This window comes from Nannospalax galili, unplaced genomic scaffold (assembly GCF_000622305.1).
Source record: "Nannospalax galili isolate Female #2095 unplaced genomic scaffold, S.galili_v1.0 scaffold538, whole genome shotgun sequence".
Classification (NCBI taxonomy): Eukaryota; Metazoa; Chordata; class Mammalia; order Rodentia; family Spalacidae; genus Nannospalax; species Nannospalax galili.
Window position 1 is genome coordinate 4676959 of NW_008343842.1, and position 22947 is coordinate 4699905.

Consider the following 22947-nt stretch of genomic DNA (forward strand, 5'->3'; position numbering starts at 1 on the left):
CCCCTTTAGCCCAAGTGTAGCCCCTGTGGCAGGCTCCCCTCTGCCTGCCAACTGTCAGTCCCATGCCTCGGCTTCCTCACAGGATGTCTGTGGCACCCAAGGCTCACCCTGAGGAAGCCACTCTATTGTTTCCCAGTCCTGCCTGTCCCCACAGCTGTCCCAGCTGCTGGATTCCATAGTCCTGTGGCCAAGCCCAATTCAGGAGCATCTTAAACTTGCTTCCTAATAATCTAGAATTGGTCCCAAATACTGTCTCCTTGATGTGCTGCCTAGTTCCTCCTCCTGCCCCAGGCCCTGGCGCTGCCTGTGCTGTGCTGTCTCTGAGTGTGGTGTCAGGGTTGCCCTGTAGTTATTCTCACTCCCCATGCCTCCCTCAGTGTCCCTCTCTGGGATCCCGAGCCCTGCTGGGCATGGTATGGGATTCCCCCACCTTGTGGTCGGACCATTGGACCATTTGGCAATCCAGCTTGGTCTCCTACTCTTCCCTAAGGGCCCTTTATGTCCACAGCTGCCCTGTCCCTGGCCTTCAGCATCTATGCCTCCTGCCAGCCACCTCTCTGAAACTATTTAACTCTGGCCCTACCCCCTGAGGCTTAGGACAGTGGCCATAGAGGGAGGAGAGGCGTCAGGGAACCAGTACCTGCTCAGTTCCTCCGGCTCCTCTGGGCTTGGGTCCTGCAGCAGAGGTGGCGGTGGGGGTGACAGGTGGGGGACAGCGCCGTGGGCAGGGCCTTTGGATCCTGGCTCTCTCCCCCTTTTGCTGGCTTCTCTGAGCTGCAGTCCTGCTGCCTGGCTTTCATGTACCTGGAAGCATTTCTGTCTTTCATCTAAAGAGAAAACAGCTCACTGAGAGCCAGGCAGGTGGCCGTGGGCGAAGAGCGGCCAGTGGTACCGGAGCCAGCAGGGTGAGAGACTGTGGTTGAGTGGACCTGTGCCTGAGTGGATGGCTTCTTGGGGGCAGCCTGGGACCCAAATTAGGTTGACTGGTGGCCAGTGGAGGCTACAGGGTCCTGAGTCTATGGAGTAACAGTCTGTAGAGGGCAAGTGAGGCTCAGCCAGGCCTGGAGGCCACTCGGACAGTAAGCTGGGGACAGAACAGTCTGGCCATCATCTTGTTTCTAGTGGCTCTAGCTGGGATATTCTGTATATTATCAGTGTTCTGAGCCTCAGTTTCCTTAGTTGCGAAGTGGGTTCCACAATTTCTTATAAAAATAGAATTTATAGCCAGGTGTGGTGGCGCACGCCTTTAATCCCAGCACTCGGGAGGCAGAGGCAGGCAGATCTCTGTGAGTTCAAGGCCAGCCTGGTCTACATAGTGAGTTCCAGGACAGCTTGGGCTACAGGGAGACCCTGTCTCAAAAAGACCAAAAAAAAAAAAAAAGATTTTATGGAGAACCCATGCGCTAGCATCGTCCTAAGACTTTTGTATGGAGTCATCTTTTGAACTCTCATTACTTCATAGGGGGGGAATCAGGACCAGTGAGGTTGCTGGCTAGCCTCAGGATGCACTGCTCAACAGTGAGGCTGGGTTGTGTGGCCCTCAAAGATCCCTGTCTGAGTCCCCTTGGGGGATGCTGATGGCTGCTCCCTGGGAACCTTACATTTTGCTGCTCTGGGAGCCTCTTCCTCAGGCCCAAGCTGTGACATGCTGGGCCCATCTATGCACTGGTTGGCTTGCCTGCACTGGTGGGGGTGAGGGCCTGCTGCAATCCTAACCACACACGTGTGCCCCAACACACGTGCACATGTTTGTACACCATCATTGCTCCCACTGTACAGAATGCTCCCTCAAATACCTAAGATATGACTTAAATGTCACCTTGGCGGGGCCTCCCTGTCCCCTGCCTCACACCCTGCCTTTGCCTCCTACTTTTTATTTTCCTTTTTTTTAAAGACAAGAGCTCACTATGTAGCCCAGGCTAGCCCAGAACTCCTGGCAATCCTCCTGTCTGCAGTTGCAGGTATGTACCCCCATGCCCAGCTCCTTCTGTTCTTTACCCCACTGGAAATGCTTCTGATCTCCTCAGCTTCATCCTCCCACAGCTAGGCAGGAGCCCTGGGGAGCGAGGGATGTGTCCACTGGCTCAGAAGCACTCAGTGCTAGGTTGCAGCTCTGTGGCTGTTTGCAGAAGGAGCATGCCACGCCTGTGTACCCAGGCTTGCACGTGTTCCTGCACATGCATGCACACATTGATGCAATGGAGAATCCAGCTTCATTGTTGCTGAAGACGGAAGCAGGTTTTGGAGAGAGAGAGAGAGAGAGAGAGAGAGAGAGAGAGAGAGAGGGAGGGAGGGAGGGAGGGAGGGGAGAGAGACTATCTCTATCTAGGTGGCCCTGTTAAGGAACACTTTGCATAGCACCTTCTACCTGACTCCCAGGATACCTTGGGTGGGATGAGTCACACACCTCTGCTTCTCTCTGCACAGCACAGCAGGGGGCTTAAATTAAAGGAGATCTTGGTGATGTGGGTAGGAGGCTGAGGGGACCCTGGAGGACCCAGGAGGACTTTCTGGAGGAGGTAACGTCTGACCAGGCAGTGCGTGCAGGGAGGTTTGGGTGTGATGAGATGGGTCATGGGCTCTGGCTTCTGCCAGAACCCTGAGAGGGATGGGGCTGCTGAGCCTGGTGGCTATGATGTTGGCCCCCCCTTGCCCCCCCATCAAAGCATGCCTCATAGCCAGTGAATGCTCTGTGTGTGGTCAGGGCAGGGGAGGCTGAGGGAAGTAGCAGGCATCTCTCTTGGCTGCTGTTGTAAGAAGTAGCGTCTCTGAGGAGAATGTCAATTGAGGGTCCCCTCCCCTTCCAGCTGGGCTTTGCAACAGAGAGAGAGCTGGGCAGGAGGGGAGGGCACAGCCCCACTTGCCTGGCTGTCTGGGTCAGCTGCTGCTATAGACTCTTAAGACAGGCCCCTTGTCCTGCGAGTGCCCTGTCCCTCCCCTCCTCCTCCCCTACTCCAGGGGCAGGTAGGAAAGAGGGAGCCTCTGACAGTGATGAGGCTGTGGAGGAAGCTGGGGTGCTTTCAGAGAGGGGTAGGTCTGGGAGGAAAAAGGCTGGCAGAGAGCAGGGGATGCTGGGACAGGGCAGGGAGCCACATACAACATTGCAGAAAGTCACAGGCCCTGTTCCCAGGGGTCCTGTGGATCCCTCATTCCTACCAGCAGCTTTTTATAACCCCACTCTGCAGCTGCAGAGACTAAGGCCTGGGGAAGGGAAGGAACTGAACTGAGCTTTCCTAGCTAGAGAGGGACAGAGCTGGACTTGAACCCCAAACCTCAGCCTGAAACCTTTGGAAGGAGCTCTAGCACCTGTGAGCTAGTGGGGAAGAGGGGCTGGCCTCCTGCCGTAGGGGCTGTTGGGACAGCCCAAGGCCCTGTTATCCTGCCATCCACCCATAGGTACACCTTGCAGGAGTCCCATGCTGGTTCATCACTTGTGTGGTAATGGGGTGCATGCGGTGAAGTGGAGGGCCATACACTTGGCTCACTCTCTGGGTGTGGGTCTGGGTCTGAAGCTGCTGAGAGGGGCTGGGCTCACTGCGGCTGGGACTGCCACTGGGATACCCAGGGGTCTATCAATGGGAGGGGGAGACAAGGGCAGAGAGGCGCGCATCAGGAGGGAGTGGAGACTCAGCACGAGATGCCTACTCTTTGGCGGTTGCTGAGGTCCAGGACTTAGAGGAAGCCTGAGTGGATGGGCCTCATCCCAAGGGTCCCACCCCTGCCCCAGCTCCACATTCATGATGTTTTTGTTGGATTGGTGACATATATAACAATCTTCTCTGGAACATAGACATTTAGATTATTTATTTATTTGCCTTTTTTTTTTTTTTTGAGACAGGGTCTCCCTGTAGCCCCAGCTGTCCTGGAACTCACTATGTAGACCAGGCTGGCTTTGAACTTACAGAGATCCGCCTGCCTCTGCCTCCCAAATGCTAGGACTACAGGCATGTGCCACCACGCCTGGCTGTATTTATTTATTTTTTATGTATATGAGTGTATTGCCTGCATGTATGTAAGTGCACCCATGTCATGCAATGCCTGTGGAGGCCAGAAGATGGCATCAGATCCCCTGGAACTGGAGTTATAGATGGTTGTTAGCTGCCGTGTGGGTGCTGGGAACTGAACCTGGGTCCTCTGCAAGAGTAGCCAGTGCTCCTGGCCCCTGAGCTACCTCTCCAGCCCAAACATGGACCTTTTAGACATACACAGAAGCACAGCAAATAGGGCAGCAGGTCCCCATGTGCCTGGCAGTGAGTGGCTGTCGTTCTCAGCCGACTGATTCGTTTTTCCTTCTGCTGCACTGGGATTCTGTGAGGCAGACCCGGACATCACCCTGTCACCTCCTCCCTAATGGCTTAGTATGAATCTTTCAACAATGGTCTCCAATTGGGACAGTCTTTTCCTCTGGGACATCTGACTATGTCTGGAGTCATTCCAGCACTCACAGCAGGGGGCGGAGGTATTCCTGGCGTGTGTGGTATGGACTGGGTCTAGGTAGACATCCACAGGGCTCAGGGCAGCCTTCTCCAGAGGCTGCTTCCTTCCCTAGCCCTGTTGTATGTAATCCATTTGGAACAGGGGGTTGGGGTCTCCCAGGAGCTGGAGAAGAGGAACGTACAGTGAAGAGGGTCCTCACAGCCTCTTTATCATCTTTTGGGATGACTTCAAGCACTACAGGAGGAAAGGGCCATTTAAAGGGCATCTTTGCCTAGGATACCCAGGTGTAGGGCTGGGGCTGGGTTAACCCATGGTTGGGAAGGTATGGGCAGGGACAGAGGCTTGGGGTATGCTGCAGTTGTTGGGAGGTGGGCTCTCTAGGCCCTGTTCCCAGGCGGTGAGAGACGTCTACTCTGGATACCTGGCCTACCCTTTGTGGAGATGGGGTGGCATGTGAGATGTGGAACCTGGGCTGTGTCCTCTAGCTGGGTGGGCAGGAGGGAGGAGGCAGAGGCTATAGGGAACCACGGAGACTGAGCCTTCTGGATGACCACCAGAGGGACTTGGTGGAAACTCAAGCTCCAAGTGTGCCTGTATACATGCGTGTGCGTGCACGCATGTGCGTGTGTGTGTGCGTGTGCGTGTGTGTGTGTGTGTGTGTGTGTGTGTGTGTGTCTGGGGTATCTTTGGAGATTGGCAGTCATGGACCCTGTGAGGCTGGTGAGGCTGGCTGGGAGTCTTCCTGGGGGAGCAGGCTTGGTACTGTCCTGCTGTCCTGTCTGCCCACTGCCAGCCTTGATCCTCAGGTAAAGCTTGGGTGGGAGGTGGGCAGCCTCCTTCTCTGGCTTGGGTTAGAGGCAGGACAGACCCCCACTGGACCTGCTCTGTCTTCACTCCGCGGCTAGGACCTGTCCTGCCATTTTGCTGCAGGGTCTGCCCTGGAAGAGGGCAGACAGTATCTACGGGAGGGGCAATTCTTGGTCCAGAGGTCCAAGGCTCTGCGGATGGGTGGGGGAGGTTGTTGTGCAGGCTGGGGAGCAGCTGCTCCATCTGTACATTTGTCCATCCATCCACATGTCCGTCTCACCCCCAGATCCCCCAGATCAGCTACGCCTCCACAGCCCCTGACCTGAGCGACAACAGCCGTTATGACTTCTTCTCCCGCGTGGTGCCCTCAGACACATACCAGGCCCAGGCTATGGTGGACATCGTCCGTGCCCTCAAGTGGAACTATGTGTCCACGCTGGCCTCGGAGGGCAGCTATGGCGAGAGTGGAGTGGAGGCTTTCATCCAGAAATCACGAGAGGATGGTGAGTCCCGGTGAGGATGGACCCTCTGCTGCAAGGGCCTCAACTTTTCTCGGAGCCAGGTTTGGCCTCCCAGGTGCTGTTTGCTCTTCTGTGGGTGAAGGCCTCACAAGGACATCACCCTTGTGATGTGGGCAGTCCTGTTCTCATGGGCAGGGGGAGGGAGGGAATCAAGGGACCTTACTCAAGGGGTACCAGGAATCCTGGGACATGAGTGGCCAACAGGAGGTTCTTGGAGCAGGTAATGTTCAGGGATGCAGGTGAGGTTGGGTTGGGAGCAGCTGTGGCACCCTCCCTAGTGGGTGGAGTGTGCCAATTTGGACTTCAGTGAAGGCTGGGTCCCCATGTTGGCTTCCCCTTTAAGCTGAACAAACAGCTGTCCTCACTTGCTCCTGTGACAGGTGCTCAGGAGCCACCCCCCCATGGCAGGCTGTTGGCATAGCAAGGGTTAACGTCTCCATGGGGACCCCATCTACTAGCAGGGCCCTGAAAGGGTGGGGTCATAGTAGAAGGGTTAGAGATGGAAGGCAGGTGCCTAGGATGGGGGACTGAGCTCTGTAGCTTCCTGGGGTCCCCTGAACAGGGTGCATGCAGGGAGGCCCTGGTCCCTCCTGGCAGCCACGTCCTGTGGTCTCTAAGTAGCTCACTGCTGCTCTTGACCTTGGCTGGCATATATTTATACCCGCAGGGCCCAGGCCTCTAATTGCTTTTCCTAAGACCGCAGAGTGTCCGGAGTTTGGCGGTGGTGATGCCCTGCAGGCATAATCCTGCTATAAGTCTCCAATAAGCCCCTTTAATTGTACAGGGAAGCTGCCTAGGCGTCATAGCCCAGCACAGGGGCGGCAGGAAGTGGGGTGGTGTTGGTGGATGACTGCTGGGGCCTCCTCCACTCTGTAGCCCTTGAGAGTGGGAGGCCTTGACCAGGCAGACTCCCAGTGTTCTGCAGGGGGCTGATGGATGGAATGCTGGGACCCTGGGAGACAAGAGTCAGAGCCTGGGAGCCACAATCCCCCTCCCAGGAATCCTTCTCTCCTTTGCTGGGATGACACATGGTACTGCGGGTGCCCATCCTCCCAAGGGTGACTCCTGCCCTGGAAAAGCATGCTGAATTTTTGTTGAAGACACAAATTCTGTCCTGCATGGGACACAGGACCAAGGTGCTAGGCAGTGGAAGGTAGAGGGACCAGAGCCATAGTGTTCAGTCCCTACCCTGGGGGAACCTGGAGACGTCCCCCCAGTACTCACACAGCCTATATGCTGCACCTGCTATCCAGGTGGCCCTTGTTCTATGTAGAGGCATCACCTTTTACAGGAGGGGCTGAGGCTCAGAGGAGCCACCTAGAACCTTAGACCCTATCAGACAAGAGGGGTGAGGTTTCAACCTCAGGCTCCAGGGCAAGTGGCTTCAACTAGTTCCATATCCTTTTCTACTGTGTCTTCTGTCCATGCTGTCCTGTTGCTGGGATCCATGTAGGCCAGCTGGGATGTGAGGGGCACACACCAGCTCCTGCACGTGGCCTGCAGGCACAGGAGAGGCTGGGTGGGCTTGGGACCAGCCTTGTGTTCAGCTGAAGGCAAGACTGAATTTCTTTCGTGTCTAGTCAGGTGTTGGGAAGTAGGGAGAACCAGTTATTGAAGATATTTAAGAAGGACCTGGACTGGGCATGATGGGATACACCTTTAATCACAGTACTTGGGAGGCAGAGGGATTTCTGTGAGTTTGAGGCCAACCTCATCTACACAGTGGGTTTCAGGCTAGCTGGGGCTACAGGGAGACTCTCAAAAACAACAGCTAACAACAAAAAGATCTGGAAGTCTAGAAAAGCAAGAAAACCAGTTCCTCAGCCGGCTCCCCTCTTGGTCCCTCTGTCCCTCACAAGTTCGCTGGCCACACTGTCCTATGCCTCTGAGGTCCGGCTGCCCACCTCGACCTTCCATCTTCCTGTCGTCACCTGTACCCACCGGCTGCTGAGTCCCTGTCCTACTCTGCCGTTAAATGGAATTTGATTTGGTGGGTAAAAAGAAAGGAAGAGAGCTGCCCCAGCTGGCCAAATTGAAAGCAGAATTGAGTGCTGGGAGAAAGAGGCCGCAGCACCTTGTAGCCTAATCCTCAAGAAAGATTAAAGATGTTTGTGGCCGTTATTGTATTGATTCATCCTCTGAAGGATAAGTCAGCTGGGAGGCCATGGGAGGCTTGAGGGGAGAAGAAGAGAGAGGGGGAAGGAGATTGGTGTGTCTGGTCACTGGCTGAGGATTCTCACAGAGGTGGGGAGTAGGGCAGGCCTCTACCCTGGACAGGGCTCTGGTCCTTCAGAGGAGCACGGTTTTGACTTTTCAAAGAGAAAGAGATCAGAGAGGGCAAGTGGCTTTCCCAAGGCTGTACAGCCAGACTGGAGGAGCTGGGACAGGCGCCCTCACCTGTTCACTCGTGCTTGGGGTGATCCAATGGCCCTTGATGGAGCCCAGCCTGTGCCAGCCACCTCTGCATGACCATCTGGAATTCAGGTGACAAAACTGTTAGGTCTGTCACCCTTTGATGCAGAATGGAGGTTTACAGAAATCCTCTCCTGGAGACAGAAGGCAGGGATGTGAGCCTACAGCTGCTGCATCAGGGGTTCTGTCTGAAACATGGGGTGAATTGGCTCTTCATCCTGAGACCTGCCTGAGAGGGAGGAGGAGGACGAGGGCATTTTATTTCACAACTGGTAAGTGCCAGCTCTGTGTATGAGGGGATACAGGCCATGGTCACTGCCTTCAGAGCCTTTTCCTGGGACCCAGGAAGAGTGGGTGCAGTCTGCAGGGCCACATGTGCAGAGGGGCTGACTGGAGTCCTCCTCCCTAGGGGTGTGATGACAGGTCTATGGAAGAGAAGTGATATCCTCCGGGTCATGCTCAGGGTCAGCTTGGCAGGACAACAGTCCAAGGTCCAGAGGAGTGCTGATTGGCTAAGGAGGCAAGAGCAGGCAGGTGGCAAGCAGAGAGGGTCTGGAGGCAGGACAGAGCCGGCTACGGGACCCAGCGAGGGGCCCCTGCCAAGTGCTAGCAACGTTGTGCGGGAACCCTGTGAGAGAGGGGCTGGGAGATGGATTTTGGGTCCAGTCTGCTGGGCATTCCTGAGGGAAGATGTTAACCCACACCAGCCCAACCTGCTTAAGCTCCAGGGTACCTACCTGCCTCTCATGGCCCACTGCGGGGGCTCCCTTCCCTGCAGACTGCCCCTTCTGCCTCATTCAGACAGGTTTGCTCACCTTGGTGGGGAAGTGGGACTTAGCCACCTCTGCCCAGTGGCATTCATCAACGTTTGTGGAGTGACAGGTGGCCAGCTCTTCCCTCCTGCAGGTCACTGCCTGCTGGGTGCCTTCTCTCTCTGTGGCAGGCGTGGGGCCCCAAGCATCCTTCACATAAGCACTTATTGTCATACTGCTTAACTATCTACAGACACTAGCTTAAGACTTAGGCCTGCCTCTCTGAGGGGTGCTGGGGAAGGGACCCCAAGGCTATAGGAGTGGGTGCCCAGAGGGGTGCATCGGGGTGCCTTCTTTAGGTTCCTGAAGGATCATGCCAGGTACTTGGGGGTGAAGCCTAGAAGGTGTTGTGTGAGGTAGTTCACGCAGGGCTTGTGGAAGACTAGAGGAAACTGTGGTAGCTTTAACTTGTAGTTTCTGCCTGTTGGGGCTTCAGCAGTTCCTGGGGGAGTCCCCTGGACCTCCCTACCAGCTGTCTGCCCCATGGGGAGGTAGCTGGTCATTTAGGCCACTGTGCCCTTTGGGGAGAATGCAGGAGGGGAGGGTGCCCTGCCACACTGCTGGCCCCTACAATCCTGGCTGCCCTGAGCCTCAGACCCAGCATGTTTTCCATTCCATCTGGGGCCTGATACTCTGCCATCGGACTGGCCTGGGTGCCCTTGTGGAGGTGAGAGACTCACCATGCCCTAGCTGGTGTCTTCTCTGGACTGGGGATTGGCAAGGTGTTGGCATTAATGTGAGTGCTAGTGATGGCCAGGTCAATCCCATGTGATGAAGAGAAACCCCCATGCTTTCACGGCTTGCCCCAGGGACTTCGCCTGTCGGCTCTGATTTCTCAGCCTCCCTGGCCCGTAGCAGGGTGTTGACACCTTTCAGGTTTGTGCGGCCACTTTTCCTGGTTCTCGCTGGCTGGTATCTGATGTGTGTGCCTGGCCTATAGGGGCTCTGTTTCCGAAGGCCTTTGAACTTCAGGGTACAAAGCGGAAGATAGGGGCTGGGCTGGCCTACTCTGAATTTCCTGCCTTGCACCCTCCACGGGAAGCCATGCACCCACACCTGGCCACTCAGGAGCATGCTTGAAGATCTTAAAGTTCAAAGAATTCTTTTTTGCCCACTGAAGCCCCTTCACGGATTTGGCCTTGGGAACCCAGTCTTTCTGGGTGTTTCAGAGCCCAAGTGCTGGGGTGGGAGGCTGGATTCAAATCCCTGAGGTGTGCTACCTTGAACTTGAGGCCTCAGTTTCTATTTTTGTCTAATGGGAGTGGTGACGTTGGATAGCTGTGTTCTAGACTTGGCTGTAACTGACTGTGTGAGCCTGGGCTGGTAAATGTTCTCTGAGCCTTACTTCTTCAATGATGTAGAGGTGCCGGGGCAGGGGATCTCAGGGCTCCTCTGGGGGAGCTCTTCATGACCCTTAGCATTTCCATCTTGCTTCACTGCTCGGAGGCCGGGCATTATGGTGGTCCCCTGGCCACCTGGTCCCCTGGTGGAAACTTTGTGTGTGTGTGTGTGTGTGTGTGTGTGTGTGTGTGTGTGAGAGAGAGAGAGAGAGAGAGAGAGAGAGAGAGAGAGACAGAGAGACAGAGAGACAGAGAGACAGAGGAGAGAGAGACACAGAGATAGAGACATAGATGGGAGGCTCTCTTTGGGACTGAAGGTCATGCAGCACTCCCTGGGGACCCTGCAGATAGAGAGGGCATTGGGGACCCTTCTACACTTCAGGGCAGTGGGGCACCTTTCTTCTACACCTTAGCACTTTCTTCCTGGCCCCTGCACTAATTCATCTGTGGAATATGGATTACTGAACACCTTCTGGGGCCCAAGCATCAAACCAGGATGCTGGGCACACTCACTGGTCTAAGTAGATGCAGACCCCTGGCTTCATGAGGTTCACAATGGGGAGAGGTCATAAGAGGCTTAGGTCATAAGTCAGTGCAGCCTTATTAATATATTTCCAAAGAGTCGGTACACACTGCCATGAGGAATCTAGTGTGCGTAGGTAGAGGGCAGGCAGGGGGAGCTGTCTCAGGCAAGGGCGGCCATCTTTGGGCACCTCCCCTGGCAGGCCTCTTGGGCCACTGGGAGTGCTGGCTTTGCTGGAATGTGACAGAGCCATTGAGGGCTGTGCACACAGGGGATGTGAAGGGACTCTTGGGTAGTGGACTTACTCGATTGTTCTGTAGGGACTAGACTGTGGGCCTGGGCTCTGAGAAGGCCTTTATGAGATGAGGGTTTGGGCACTGTTGAGATGGCTCAGTGGGTAAGAGCACTTGCTACATAAGCATGAAGACCTGAGTTCAAATCCTCAGAATCCACATAAAAAGCCAAGTGTGGTAGTGTGAGCCTGTAACCTCAGCACTAGGGGTTGTGGGGAAGTGGGACAAGAGATTGCCGGGGCTTGCTGGTCGAAGGCCTAGCTGCAGGTTCAGTGAAAGATCCTGACTCAAGAGACTAAGGTGTCGAGTGATAGGGTAGGACCTGATGTTCTTTTCTAGCATTTGGATGTGTGCACCTGTATACACCCCATAAACACACACACACACACACACACACACACACACACACACGCAGAATTTTTTAGAGGTGAGGGCTTGGACTGAGGGTGCAGGTAGTGAGAGGAGCCAGGTTGGGTTGTATTTTGGGTCACGAGCCCACAAATGTGGTCCTGGGTTCGTGTGGACAGAGGACAGGGTTCCAGGCTTGCAAGCTCAGTGCTCCAGACTTCAGCACCACGGAGAGTGGCACCTGCCTCCAAGCTGGGCAATTCCTGGGCTGCTCTGGGTAGCAGGGGCTGTTGGCTCCAGCCTGCCTCAAACAGTCTGTATCCAGCCAGTCCACAGACGCTGACCCCAGCATCTGTGAAGTGCAGGCCCCTTCCCCTCCACTTTGTTACCAATTTCTTTCTTATCCAAACACATTTATTCCTGAGCATCGCTGTGACCAGTCAGGTCTGCCTGCAGCTAGGAAGCTGAGATGAGAGGCCTGAAGTGGTTGTCTCCAACAATCTCTACGCATGACTGGTGGAGCTGTGGTTGCAGGATGGGGAGGCCAGAACAGGAAAGAGCTTCCTTCAGGATATCCTGGACCCAGGGTTGGGTGTGTCCTGGAGGGTTTGGGCAGTCTCCATGCCTCTGAGAGGGACTCAGGCCACATTCTTGCCAGCAGCAGGTGAAGTAAACCAGTGCTGAGGCAGCGCATGTGGCCGGGACTTGCCGGGAGGCTTTGCCTACATGGACAGGCCATTGGTCCTTTTGGGATTTTGGTTTCTTTGTAAAGTGGAGATAATTCAGTCTGGTGTGGTGGCACGTGGCTTTTATCCCAGCACTCCAGAGGCAAAACCAGGCAGATCTCTGTGAGTTCCAGGCCAGCCTGGTCTAGCAAGTTCAAGGCCAGCTGCTGCTACAGGGAAAACCCTGTCTCAAAAAGACCAAAAAAGAAATAAAGGTGGAGGTAATTCTAGTCTTTGCTGGTTGTTAGAATGATTTAAAACAGACAAATCAGCATCATTGAAGCCCAGTGAGGGCTGGAGGGTGCAGGGCTGCCTCTGGGTACCCCCTAGGGTGAGCACTTGGCCTCCTGGGGCCAGGGTCCTCTTCCTTCTGAGCTTCCATCCTCTCTGACAAACTATGTTGTATCTAGCTCTGTTTTTCTGTAGATGGGATGATCGTGTGGTTATTCTATGCAGATTCTCCTTTTTAATGAGCCAGAAGGAAGCTAACGATGTCTGAGGACCCAAGGGAGGCCTTGGGTGTGGAAGGCAGGAGGACAGAGTGACAGGCAGGGGATGGGCAGGGCTGCGGGAGGCTCAGTGGCCTCTGCCACCTCCAGAGAACTTTCAGCTTGGCCCAAGACACAGATTCGGCGGGGTGGGGATGGGATAGGACAGTCTACTGGTCACCTAAAAGATGGAAACGGGGTGGGAGGAGAGAAAGCGGGGCAGGGGAGGAATGAGGGCAGAGACAGTACAGGCAGAGGCAGCCCAGACAGGCTCTGGCTCACAGGTGGATTCAGTTTCCTTATCTGTGAAATGGTCACAAAACCCAGGATGTGAGCTGATTGGGAGGGGTCAGTAAGGTAATACAAGGGAATATTAGCTGTCAAATAAATATTAGGAATGCTAGGTGGTCATGAGGGAGACAATGAGGTAGAAGGGAGGGAGGGAGGGGGTGCTGGAGGACAGGCAGGGAATGAGGAAGGCATCTTCCCATCATGGGAAGGCAGGGGACAGGAGCTGGGGATGGAGGGCGCCTTCTCGCCCGTGGTCCAACCTTAGTCCAGCTGACAACCAATGAGCTGAGCTTGCTCTCTGAGCTGTTTTTCTTCCTGAGCATCCACGTGCACTTCAGAGATGATGTGAGCTGCAGTGCAGGGTTCTTGACTGTTCTCTTTGTGGATGAGGGGCAGTGGGAGGGAGTTTTGGGGGTGCTGGGTTGATTCCGCAGGGCCTCTGGAGGGGACTTTGGAGTCTTGGCTTAGGCCTGAGGGAGGGGAGTGATATGAGGGGGCTGGAGTGTTGTAGACGTCAGCTGGTAGGGGTCACATGGTCCATGGGGATAGGGTCAACGGAAGAGTGCACAGGGATTGGGACTTCAATGGTTAGCTGGCTGATGCCAGGCAAAGCTAAATCTTCCTGAGGTATCTGAGCTCCTTAACCAGCCTGCTAAGAGGCCCAAGCAGTGGGTGTGCATCCAGGGCTCATGCTGGTCAGCCTGGGACAAATCAAGGCCCCCCCTTTGGGCTCTGGTTTAGATCAGAAAACAGCGGTTAAGAGCACAGCTCTTGCAGAGGACCCGGGTTCAGTTCCCAGCTCCCACATAATGGCTAACAACCATTCATAACTCCAGTTCCAGGGGACTGAATGCCCTCTTCTGACCTCTGTGTGGCATTGTACGACATGGGTGGGTGCAGTTACACACATGCAGGCAGTACACTCATACACACGAAATAAAAACAATAAAATATTTTAGAACAGGAAAATACCTCTTGGGGCTGGAGAGGTAGTTCAGTAAAGAGCATGTGCTGCTCTTGTAGAGGACCCGGGTTCAGTTCCCAGCACCCATGTTAGCCAGCTCACAATTGCTTGTAACTCAGCTCCAAGGGATCCACTGCCCTCTTCTGGCCACAGCTGGCACTGCATTCACACACATACTACCATACATACATATATACATACATACATACACACACACATAATTACAAATCAAATCCTTAAAAAACAGCCACTTTGAGCTGGGCATGGTGGTGCATGCCTGTAGTCCCAGCACTCAGGAGGCAGAGGCAGGCAGATCTCTGAATTCAAGGCCAGCCTGGTCTACATAGTGAGTCCCAGGACAGCTGGGGCTACAGGGAGACCCTACTTCAAAAAGACAAAAAAAAAAAAAAAAAAAAAAAACCCAAAAAACCCAAAACCAAAAAACAGCCACTCTCTAGTAGGGAGTGGTGGAGTATGCCTTTAATCCCAGGTGGATCTCTGTGAGATCTAGGCCAGCCTGGTCTACATAGTGAGCTCCAGACCAGCTGGAGCTACAGGGAGACCCTGTCTCAAAAAAACAAACAAGTCACTCTCCATGCTGAGCAGTCCCACCCTGCCCCTGGAGGCTCTTAGAGGTGTGAGATTATCACAGCTTGGGTCTCTACTGATACTTCATGCAGAGATTCCCAGGATGCCCCTGTGCCACAGCATGTGACAGTCCCACATTAGGAAGTTGTCCCACTCCAAAGGAGGAAAGCTAGCAGATCCTACCTACTGCTTCCAAGTTGGGTATTCAGGAAGGACAACCCCACCACCACCACAACTCCTCCAGGACTAAGGCTGTGCCTCCCCTCCCTTCCTGCCAGCACATCTCTCCCCTCCCATCAAGGGGAGCACCAAGCCCTTCCCAACAGCTGTAGGAGCCTAGGGCAATTTTGATGGACCAGCTGCTTGGGGTTCCTGGTAGCCTCGCCTGCTATGCTGAGTCAGACCAGTTTCCTTTCCTTTGGGCAGGTGTTGCCCTTGGCCTCCACCCACCAAAGCCGGCTGACTGTACCCCGTTTCAGGCAAGGGTCAGTGGTTCTGCTTTCCAACTGAGGAAGCTGACCCTGTTACATCCATGCAGGGCTTGCCCCAGGCCCCTGGTTCTATGGCTCAACTGTCCCTACCCCTCCCCTGCCTGACTTACAGAGGGGGCGGGGCTTGCTAGGAGGGTCCCTGAGGACCTTGTTACTAGTGGCTGGTGTGGCAGGCTGGGGGCTGAGCTGCCAGTGCCAGCGGCGAGACATGCTCGGCCTGCCTGCGTAATTACATCTCAACATTTCATTTTGCTTGTCAGTTTCCACTTCCTGGGAATGTGGGCTTCTAAATATTTTATCCTAGCCTGTAACTGCCCCACTCCTCTCTGGCCAAACCACAGGCTCGCCGCTGGAGGCCCCTAACCCAGCGGCTCCATCCTGCCTGATGGTTGCTCTGGTGCTCCTACTGGGAATGGAGCTGGCCAAGGGTGCCCTGAGCCTCAACCAGGATCAACACCAACCCGCTGGCGCTTCTCCTCTCCTAGACCGTAATTGGATGTCAGGATCTGTCAAACCAGCATCGATTGAGCTCCTTTGGGGGGGGACATCTCTTGAGGGGCTTATGCTGAGGGATGTTGAGCTCAGGACGATTGCAAACGCTTGCTGAGTGTCAGTGTCAGAGACTGGTCTATGCCCCTTACCTGTATCTGCTTGCTCATCCTTTTTTTTAAAAAAAAAATTTTATTTATTAATTTTATTTTCTGTATATGAATATATTGCCTGCATGTGTGTAAGTCCCCAAGTTGTGCAATGCCCACAAAGGTCTGAAGAGGCCATCAGATCCCCTGGAACTGGAGTTACGGACGGTTGTTAGCCACCATGTGGGTGCTGGGAATTGAACCTGGGTCCTCTGCAAGAACAGCCAGTGCTCTTAACCACTGAGCCATCTCTCCAGCCCCCCATTTTAGACACTTTGTTGTAGAAGAAAATCCAAAGAGGCTAAGTATCTTGTTCAAAGACACAGCTAAGAAGTGGCAGAGCTGGGAACTGAGCTGGCTGCCTGGCTCAGCCCTCTCCCTGAAGCAGACTTTACTGAGCACAAGGCTGAGGTAAATACACAGGCCTGCGTCCTAAGAGAAGAGCAGAGGGGTGGGACAGGGCCACTGCAGGAGAGAACTGGGAGGTTCTCAAAGGAAAAGGTGGAGGGATCAGACCCCGAGGCTGGGTGGGCTTGGCAAGGGGAAGGGTGCTTCCTGGAATGGGACGAGGCCAGCAAGGGTTCCTTGAGGGTGGGAGGCTGAGGAAGAAGAGGCAGGAGGGGCCTGAGAAGCAGAAGGCGGGGCTGAAGGGTCCTTAATCCAAGTGTCCACTGGGAGACAGGGACGATGCGAAGGAAGGAAGGGACTTCCTTGGATGTGGCTCAGGTTGGCCAGATTGAGGGCCTTTATTGCTGCGGGTCCGTTCCCAGTCCACAGCTGGACGACTAAGCTGGGCAGGAGACCCAGAACTTCACTTAGTGGCTGTGGCTGTGAGTGTGGGGGGCCCTGGGGGGCTCCAGCTCTCTCTGCAGTGATGTGGGGAACAGGAGGGTTTCCGCTGTCAGTGGACAGTCATACTGCAGAGGTGGATGTAGGAGGGGCTGGGTAGGGTCCCCCCAGTCCTCTGCATGTGCTCTGTCCTGTTGGTCCCCTCCCACCACTACCCCCCTTCAGCACGTTGCTTTTCCATTTTGTTCACCTTCCTTGCTTCAAGGTGTTTTGCCTAAATGCGTTTGTGTTAAGATATTAGGGCAATCACTCAGTGGATTCCCTCTTGAGAGCCGACACCATGAATAATGCAGCTCTAAGCCCCACTGCAGCCTGGCCAGGGACAGCAGGGCTTACACTGAGGCTCATGTGTCCTCCCTGGCCCTGGAGCATAGGAACCAGGTTTTGAGTGAGGGAGGAGACAGTGGAGGTGTGGTCTTTGCCTCAGTTCTTGGAGTGCTGTGCAGTGACCCAGCCTCATTCCCTGTCTGGAAACCACTGTCAGGGGCAGGCTGAGCCCTGTAAAGGGGGTACCCAGACTCCAGGAGCTGCCATGACCCCTCCAGATTCTGGCAGACCCTGGAGAATGTGGGGCCGCATGGTGCCTGGTGTAAGATGGGACACTCAATAAGGGGACTTTCTTGAGGAAGGAGGCAGGCCTGAGGGGGTGTGCACAGAGGGTGATCATGGGAAACTGGGAGCTCTAAGAGGGAGGGACCTGGCCAGGGTTGGCTAGGGACGTGTGTCTGTGTGGTGTGGTGTGATCACATGCTGTCTGTGCCTGTGTGTGGTGTATATATGACATGGTGGTTCTATGCTTGGGTGCCCACCATGATGAGCACAGCTATGTGGCTGTATGGATTTGACCTTACTCTTGTAGGATGCACAGCTGTGTGGCGTGCAGACGCTGTGATGGTGGCAGTGGGCAGCGTGCCTGCACTTGTGTTGTAGTGTGATTCTTGCATAAGTGGAAGTGACTGTGGATTGGATGGGGTGTGGCTGTGTAGGGTGTGTGGTCCTGCACAGATCCTTGTGGTAGTGGCTGTGTGAGACATTGGGGGCTCTTCTTTGGGGAGGGAGAACTGTACCCATGTACCAGCTGCTCGGTTCTGTGAAGTCCTGGTGTGTGTGTGTGTGTGTGTGTGTGTGTGTGTATATGGTAGTGGGGCTGGTGATTGGCACTAAGGGCCTTCAGAGAGGATGCTGGCACTGCCTTGGTTAGCCCCTGGGTTTTTGGACTGTGGCCCAGGATCTGCCCAGGACCCTGAAACTGGGACAGCTGTCACTGAGCCCAGGTCCCTGGTCTGCAGAGCTGTACACCTCAGCAGTGTTGGGTCCTGATCTCACTGAATGATAAGATCCCTCTTAGCCTCTGCCCCCCCAACATTAGGCCTTGCCTGCTCCCCAGAAGTGGTGGCCATAGGGGGCAGCATCAGGCCTTCGCAAACACTTACACTTGACCTTCCACTATCCCTACCAGGGAGAGTTGAAGTCCTTTCTTGTTTGACAGACTGGAGACCTGGCATTCAGAGCCTCAGCCAGGAAGCAGTGTGTCTGGCTCCCCTTCCTTAGCCTCAGGATGGACACAAGTGGGCATGGAACATAGGCAGAGTCCTCACTGTGCACAAAACTGAGCCCACTGGGGTGCACTGAAACACTGAGGGGACAGAAGCCACCCTTTGCCCCATGGCACCTAAGCATTCCTAGGACCTGACACATCTCCCCCCAGTGGGCTCTCTGCCTGCCACGTGCTGAAATCACCTGTTTCAAGGAGGGCGATGGTATACCTCATGTCCCTCCCTGGCCCAGCTGTCTTTATACTGGCCTTTGGGACAGGCCAGTTAACCTGCCTGCATGCTGTTTCGTTGTTGGCTCGTTTTCTGCTCACCTCTTCTCCCAGCTCTCACTGCAGGGGAATAGAGTCAGGTAGGAAAAATGAACAGGGGCAGCAGGCAGGATTGAGAGATGCCCACAGTGGACCGGCAGGTTGGCTGAGTGGTAAAAGTGCTTGTTGCCCAAGCCTGGTCATTCCTCAGAACCTGTATAAGGTGAAGGAGAGAACTGACTCCTGAAAGCTGTCTTCATACCTCCACAGGCGTGCTGTGGCATGGGCATCCCCTAGCAACAATAATAAATGAAATAGGGGCTGGAGAGATAGCTCAGTGGTTAAGAGCACTGGCTGCTCTTGTAGAAGACTCAAGGTTCGATTCCCAGCAGCTACGTGGCAGCTAGCAACCATCTGTAACTCCAGTTGAGGGGATCTGACACCCTCTTCTGACCTCCGCAGGCATTGCACTTACACACATGCAGGCAATGCACTCATACACATAAAATAATAAATAAAATATTAAAATAAATAAAGTAAAAGAGATGCCCCTGAGGGTATGAAATTCTAAGTGTGGTCAGGGCTCACGTGCACTCCCCAAGGACCAGCTTTGCTCTGGTTATGGGCTATGTGGTACCCTGGGGCTCAGCATGGAGCAGAGGCCAGGCACTGAGGGGGTGCCCAATATCTGTGTGTGTCACTGGGGTGCTCCTGCCCAAAGACCTGTTGGGGAGGGCAGATGTGGTCAGATGGGCCGATCCTGGGAGGCCTGTGTGAGGCGAGGATACAGACCTGAGTAGGTGACTCAAGTGTCACACACACACGTATGTGCATATATGTGCACAGTACAGAGCCACTGGGGTAGTCTGGGGCCAGACATGGGGCTCTCTACAGTCTCAGACCCAGGTGGACCCCAGTCCAACCCTTCCCACACCCCGACCCCAGAGCAGTCTCAGGGAAGGGGTGATTGCTAGGGCCCTAAAGTTCCCCAACCCCAAACACTGTTGGGCCCCAGCCCCATGACCACCCTGTTTGCCACTCACTTCTCTGAGCGACTGTTTCTTGTCCCTTTTCTGAGAGCAGGTTTGTGGCTGGGGTTGGCGACAACCTTGCTTTTAGGGTAGGAAGGAAAGGAGGGTGAGAGAAAGTGGGGTGTGTGTGTCCCCCTGTTCCCTCCTGCCTGCTGTACTGTCTGCTGGGAGGCTGGTATGACCTGGGGAACCCCTCCTTGCCCCATGGGCTGTGAGTTGTGTCCCCCCCCTCCCCCGACTGCAGCCTACCACATTCCCACGTTCTACTGCAATGTACGTTTTCCACTTGACTTCCTGGGGTTGGTCTTTTCCTTATTTTTTTTCCTCTGTTTTTACATAAGCATTTTTCAAAAAGGGATAAGGCAGGGAGGAGAGGAGTTCCTGTCTGCTGGCTTGTGAAAAACCCGACCCTGCTGGGCCTTGTGCGGCTGAAGGCAGAGACAGAAGGATGCTCTGAGCTCCACAGGGGCATTTTGGTCTTCCCTCACCTGGAGCTCCATGACCATAGTGCTGTCCAGTGGAAAGAGCAGCAGGGCCGCTGATGTTGGGGTGAGCAGATGGGACCTAAGAGTTGATGCCTGTGCATTGTGGCTCGGCTCCTTCCCGGAGGACCCAAGCCTTGTGCTGGATCCTGGGCAGGTAGGCCTCATGTCAATCATGTCAAGTGATGAGAATGAGGAGTTTGAGGAAACTGTGGGGAGGAGGGAGAGGCTCCCAAACCTCAAGGACATAGCTGTGAGCTCAGGGAACCCCTGATCCTGCCCTGAAAGCAAGGAGATGGGGCCAAAGGCATACTCTTGCTGTGGGGGCCTCTTCTGCCTCCTGGGGCCACACACAAGGCTGGGCATATCTTACACTGGAAGTGCCTTGATGGCAGAGGGTCTGAGGGGCTCTGAAGCCTGGTGGCTGGATCTGTTGAGACAGGTGGAGTGGGGAGGGTCTTAGGGGCACAGAAAGTACTCAGCCTGATGGGGTCCAAGGGTCCCTTCTGCCTTGGGCTAAAGGGAAGTGCCAAGCCACCTTGCGTATTAACCAAGTCCAGACAGCCCAGGAGAGGCTTGGGCAGGACAGAAAAATGAACTTGTTTTAACACTGGAAGGTGGGATTTGTGAGTTACACTGCTATCAATTCCTGGTCCCAGGCAAGGTGGGAACAGCGAGAGAAAAGTCAGGGCAGAGTTCAGAGTGGCCCCACCTGGTCACTGTGGCCCAGCACCCCTCTTCCTTAGGGAGAGTCTGGGCAGATGCTGGTGTGCCGAAGGGAAAGGAGAGGGAGTGCTTGGGAGGATGTGTGAGAGGGGCCTTGGCTTGCCCTGAAGATGTGCTGAACCATGTTCCAGCCTGTACTGCCTCAGCGTGTTAGAGCTGGCCTGGGTCCCCTCCACCCAGGTGGAAGCCTCTCTCTTTTGGCTCAACTTCCCCAGCTGTGAGCTCTTGAGGGATCATCCTGCATGTTAGTGTTTCTTTTTGTTGTTTTGTTTTTATTATTTTGAGACAAGGTCTCACTCTATAGCCCAGGTTTGCCTAGAACTCACTATGTACCCCAGTCTGGCCAGGAACTCACCGTGTAGCCCAAGCTGGCCTCAAACTCCTGGCAGTCCTCTTCCCTCAGTCTCTAAAGTACCTGCATGACAGGTGTGAGTCAGTTCAGGTTTATTGCATCTCTTAAGGACTCATCTATGGCATTACCTGAGGAGGACACTTTTCAAAAGACAGGGACAGAAATGAGGATTGAGTGACCTCAGGGGCACACAGCCCGGACAGCAGCCATTGACACAGGGACAACAGCCCTGCCCAGAGGACACTGGGAATGATCACCAGGCCGCAGATGGAGAGGGCTCAGAGTTCACAAAGAGCATCTGGAAGCCACAAAAGGTTGCTGGTGGCCTCCAAGGCAACCTGTGACCTGGGGGAGGGGCAGACAGAGTATCCTCAGTCCCCAGCAAAGAGAGGACTTTGGGAGCCAGAGGGCTGAGGGCAGAGGGACATCCTGTACAGGCAGCCCCCTACATGCAGTAGATGTTACTGGGCAGGCGGTGCTGTGTGTCCTCTTTACAGACAGATGAGCGGAGGGGTTCAGGTGCACCCCGTGAGGCCTTCCTCAGGTGATGCACCAGGAGGACTGATGTGTCCTTGCTGTCATGTTTCTAAAACTTCTGTCTGTAGGGGTTAGGAAGATGGCTCAATGGGTAAGAGTACTTGCTGAGCCAAGCATAGGGACCCGAGTTCAAATCCCCAGCATCCACATAAAAGCCAGGCATAGGTATATGTGCCTGTGATCCCAGCAGTGGAGGGCAGAGACAAGTGGATTCTGATGGCTCAACTGCCAACTGGTCTGGCCTAAACTGCAAACTTCAGGTTCAGTGAGAGACCCTATCGCAAGGGAATAGGCAGGCAGACAGAGAAAGATACCTGATGCCCTCCTCTGGCCTATGCATGGGTGTGCATACCCAACACACATGCATTAATACACACACACACACACACACACACACACACACACACGCTCGCACACCAGCACTACCATAAACAAAAATAAAAAAAATAAAAATTTGTCCAGCACTGTGGGCTGTGGCTCAGTGACAGAACTCTTGCTTAGAATGGCTGAGGTCTGAGTTTGATGCTCAGCACCCCAGGGGGAAAATTAAGTTTTCTGTAGCCTGGTCTCTGTGGTGAGCTTTAGCAAACATTTGTAAGCTGTGATTTGTTTATGATTCAGGTTCTTTTTTATTTTTAAGTATTTTATTAATTTATTTTATGTGTATGAGTGTATTGCCTGCATGTGTGTAAGTGCACCCGTGCTGTGTAATGCCTGAGGAGGTCAGTGTAATGTCCGAGGAGGTCAGAAGAGGCCGTCGGATCCCCTGGAACTGGAGTTACAGATGGTTGTTAGCTGACATCTGGGTGTTGGGAACTGAACTTGGGACCTCTGGAAGAGCAGCCAGTGCTTTTAATCATTGAGTCATCTCTCCAGCCTTCTAAAAACTTCTTTTATGTTTGTTTGTTTTGAGACAAGATCTCCCTGCAGCCCCGGCTGGACTGTAACTCACTATGTAGACTAGGTTAGCTTCCATCTCCCAGAGAGCTGCCTGCCTCTGCCTCCCGAGTGCTGGGATTAAAGCTGCGTTCCACTATGCCCCTCTGATTTTTATTACAGCCTCAAACACTGCTTTAGCCCCATCTTGTGCATCCAGACCCACATGCTGGAGCCTCCCTAGGGACAAGTGTGGAAGGGGAAGTGCTGGCTTGGAGGCAGCAATACTGGCAGCTTTGTGAGCGACTGCTGAGTGGCCCTCCAGCGTGTTCTGCTGGGGAGGAGCCTGAGCAGCAGGGGGCGGGAGGCTCCTGCCCTGGGCAGTCAGAGGACATCTGGATTCTGGAAGACCCCAGGTAGTGATCGGAGTGGCATTCAGAAGAGGCTTGCCCTAGCTGCTGTGTGCCCCTGAGCAGGGCACAGCTTCTCTCTGGCCTCAATCCCTCTGTTCTCCTGGTGTGGACTTGGGTCTCACCCTTCACTCCCAGGTAGCTGTAGAGGAGGCCTGCAGGAGAGGGTCTCTGTCTGAGCGAGGTTCTGGGCACTCAGTGG

The 22947-nt window shown here is 54.5% G+C and overlaps 1 protein-coding gene across 6 annotated transcripts in view; it reads left to right on the forward strand.

Moving 5' to 3' along the window:
• The window catches only part of Grm4 (glutamate metabotropic receptor 4), a 95193-nt gene that overhangs the window by 39978 nt on the left and 32268 nt on the right, over positions 1–22947 (forward strand). For all 6 annotated transcript variants that reach the window (XM_008840140.1, XM_008840141.1, XM_008840145.1 and 3 more), the window contains exon 3: positions 5531–5747. In XM_008840140.1, the coding sequence (XP_008838362.1) occupies positions 5531–5747 (217 nt within the window). The remainder of the gene's footprint in view (positions 1–5530; positions 5748–22947) is intronic.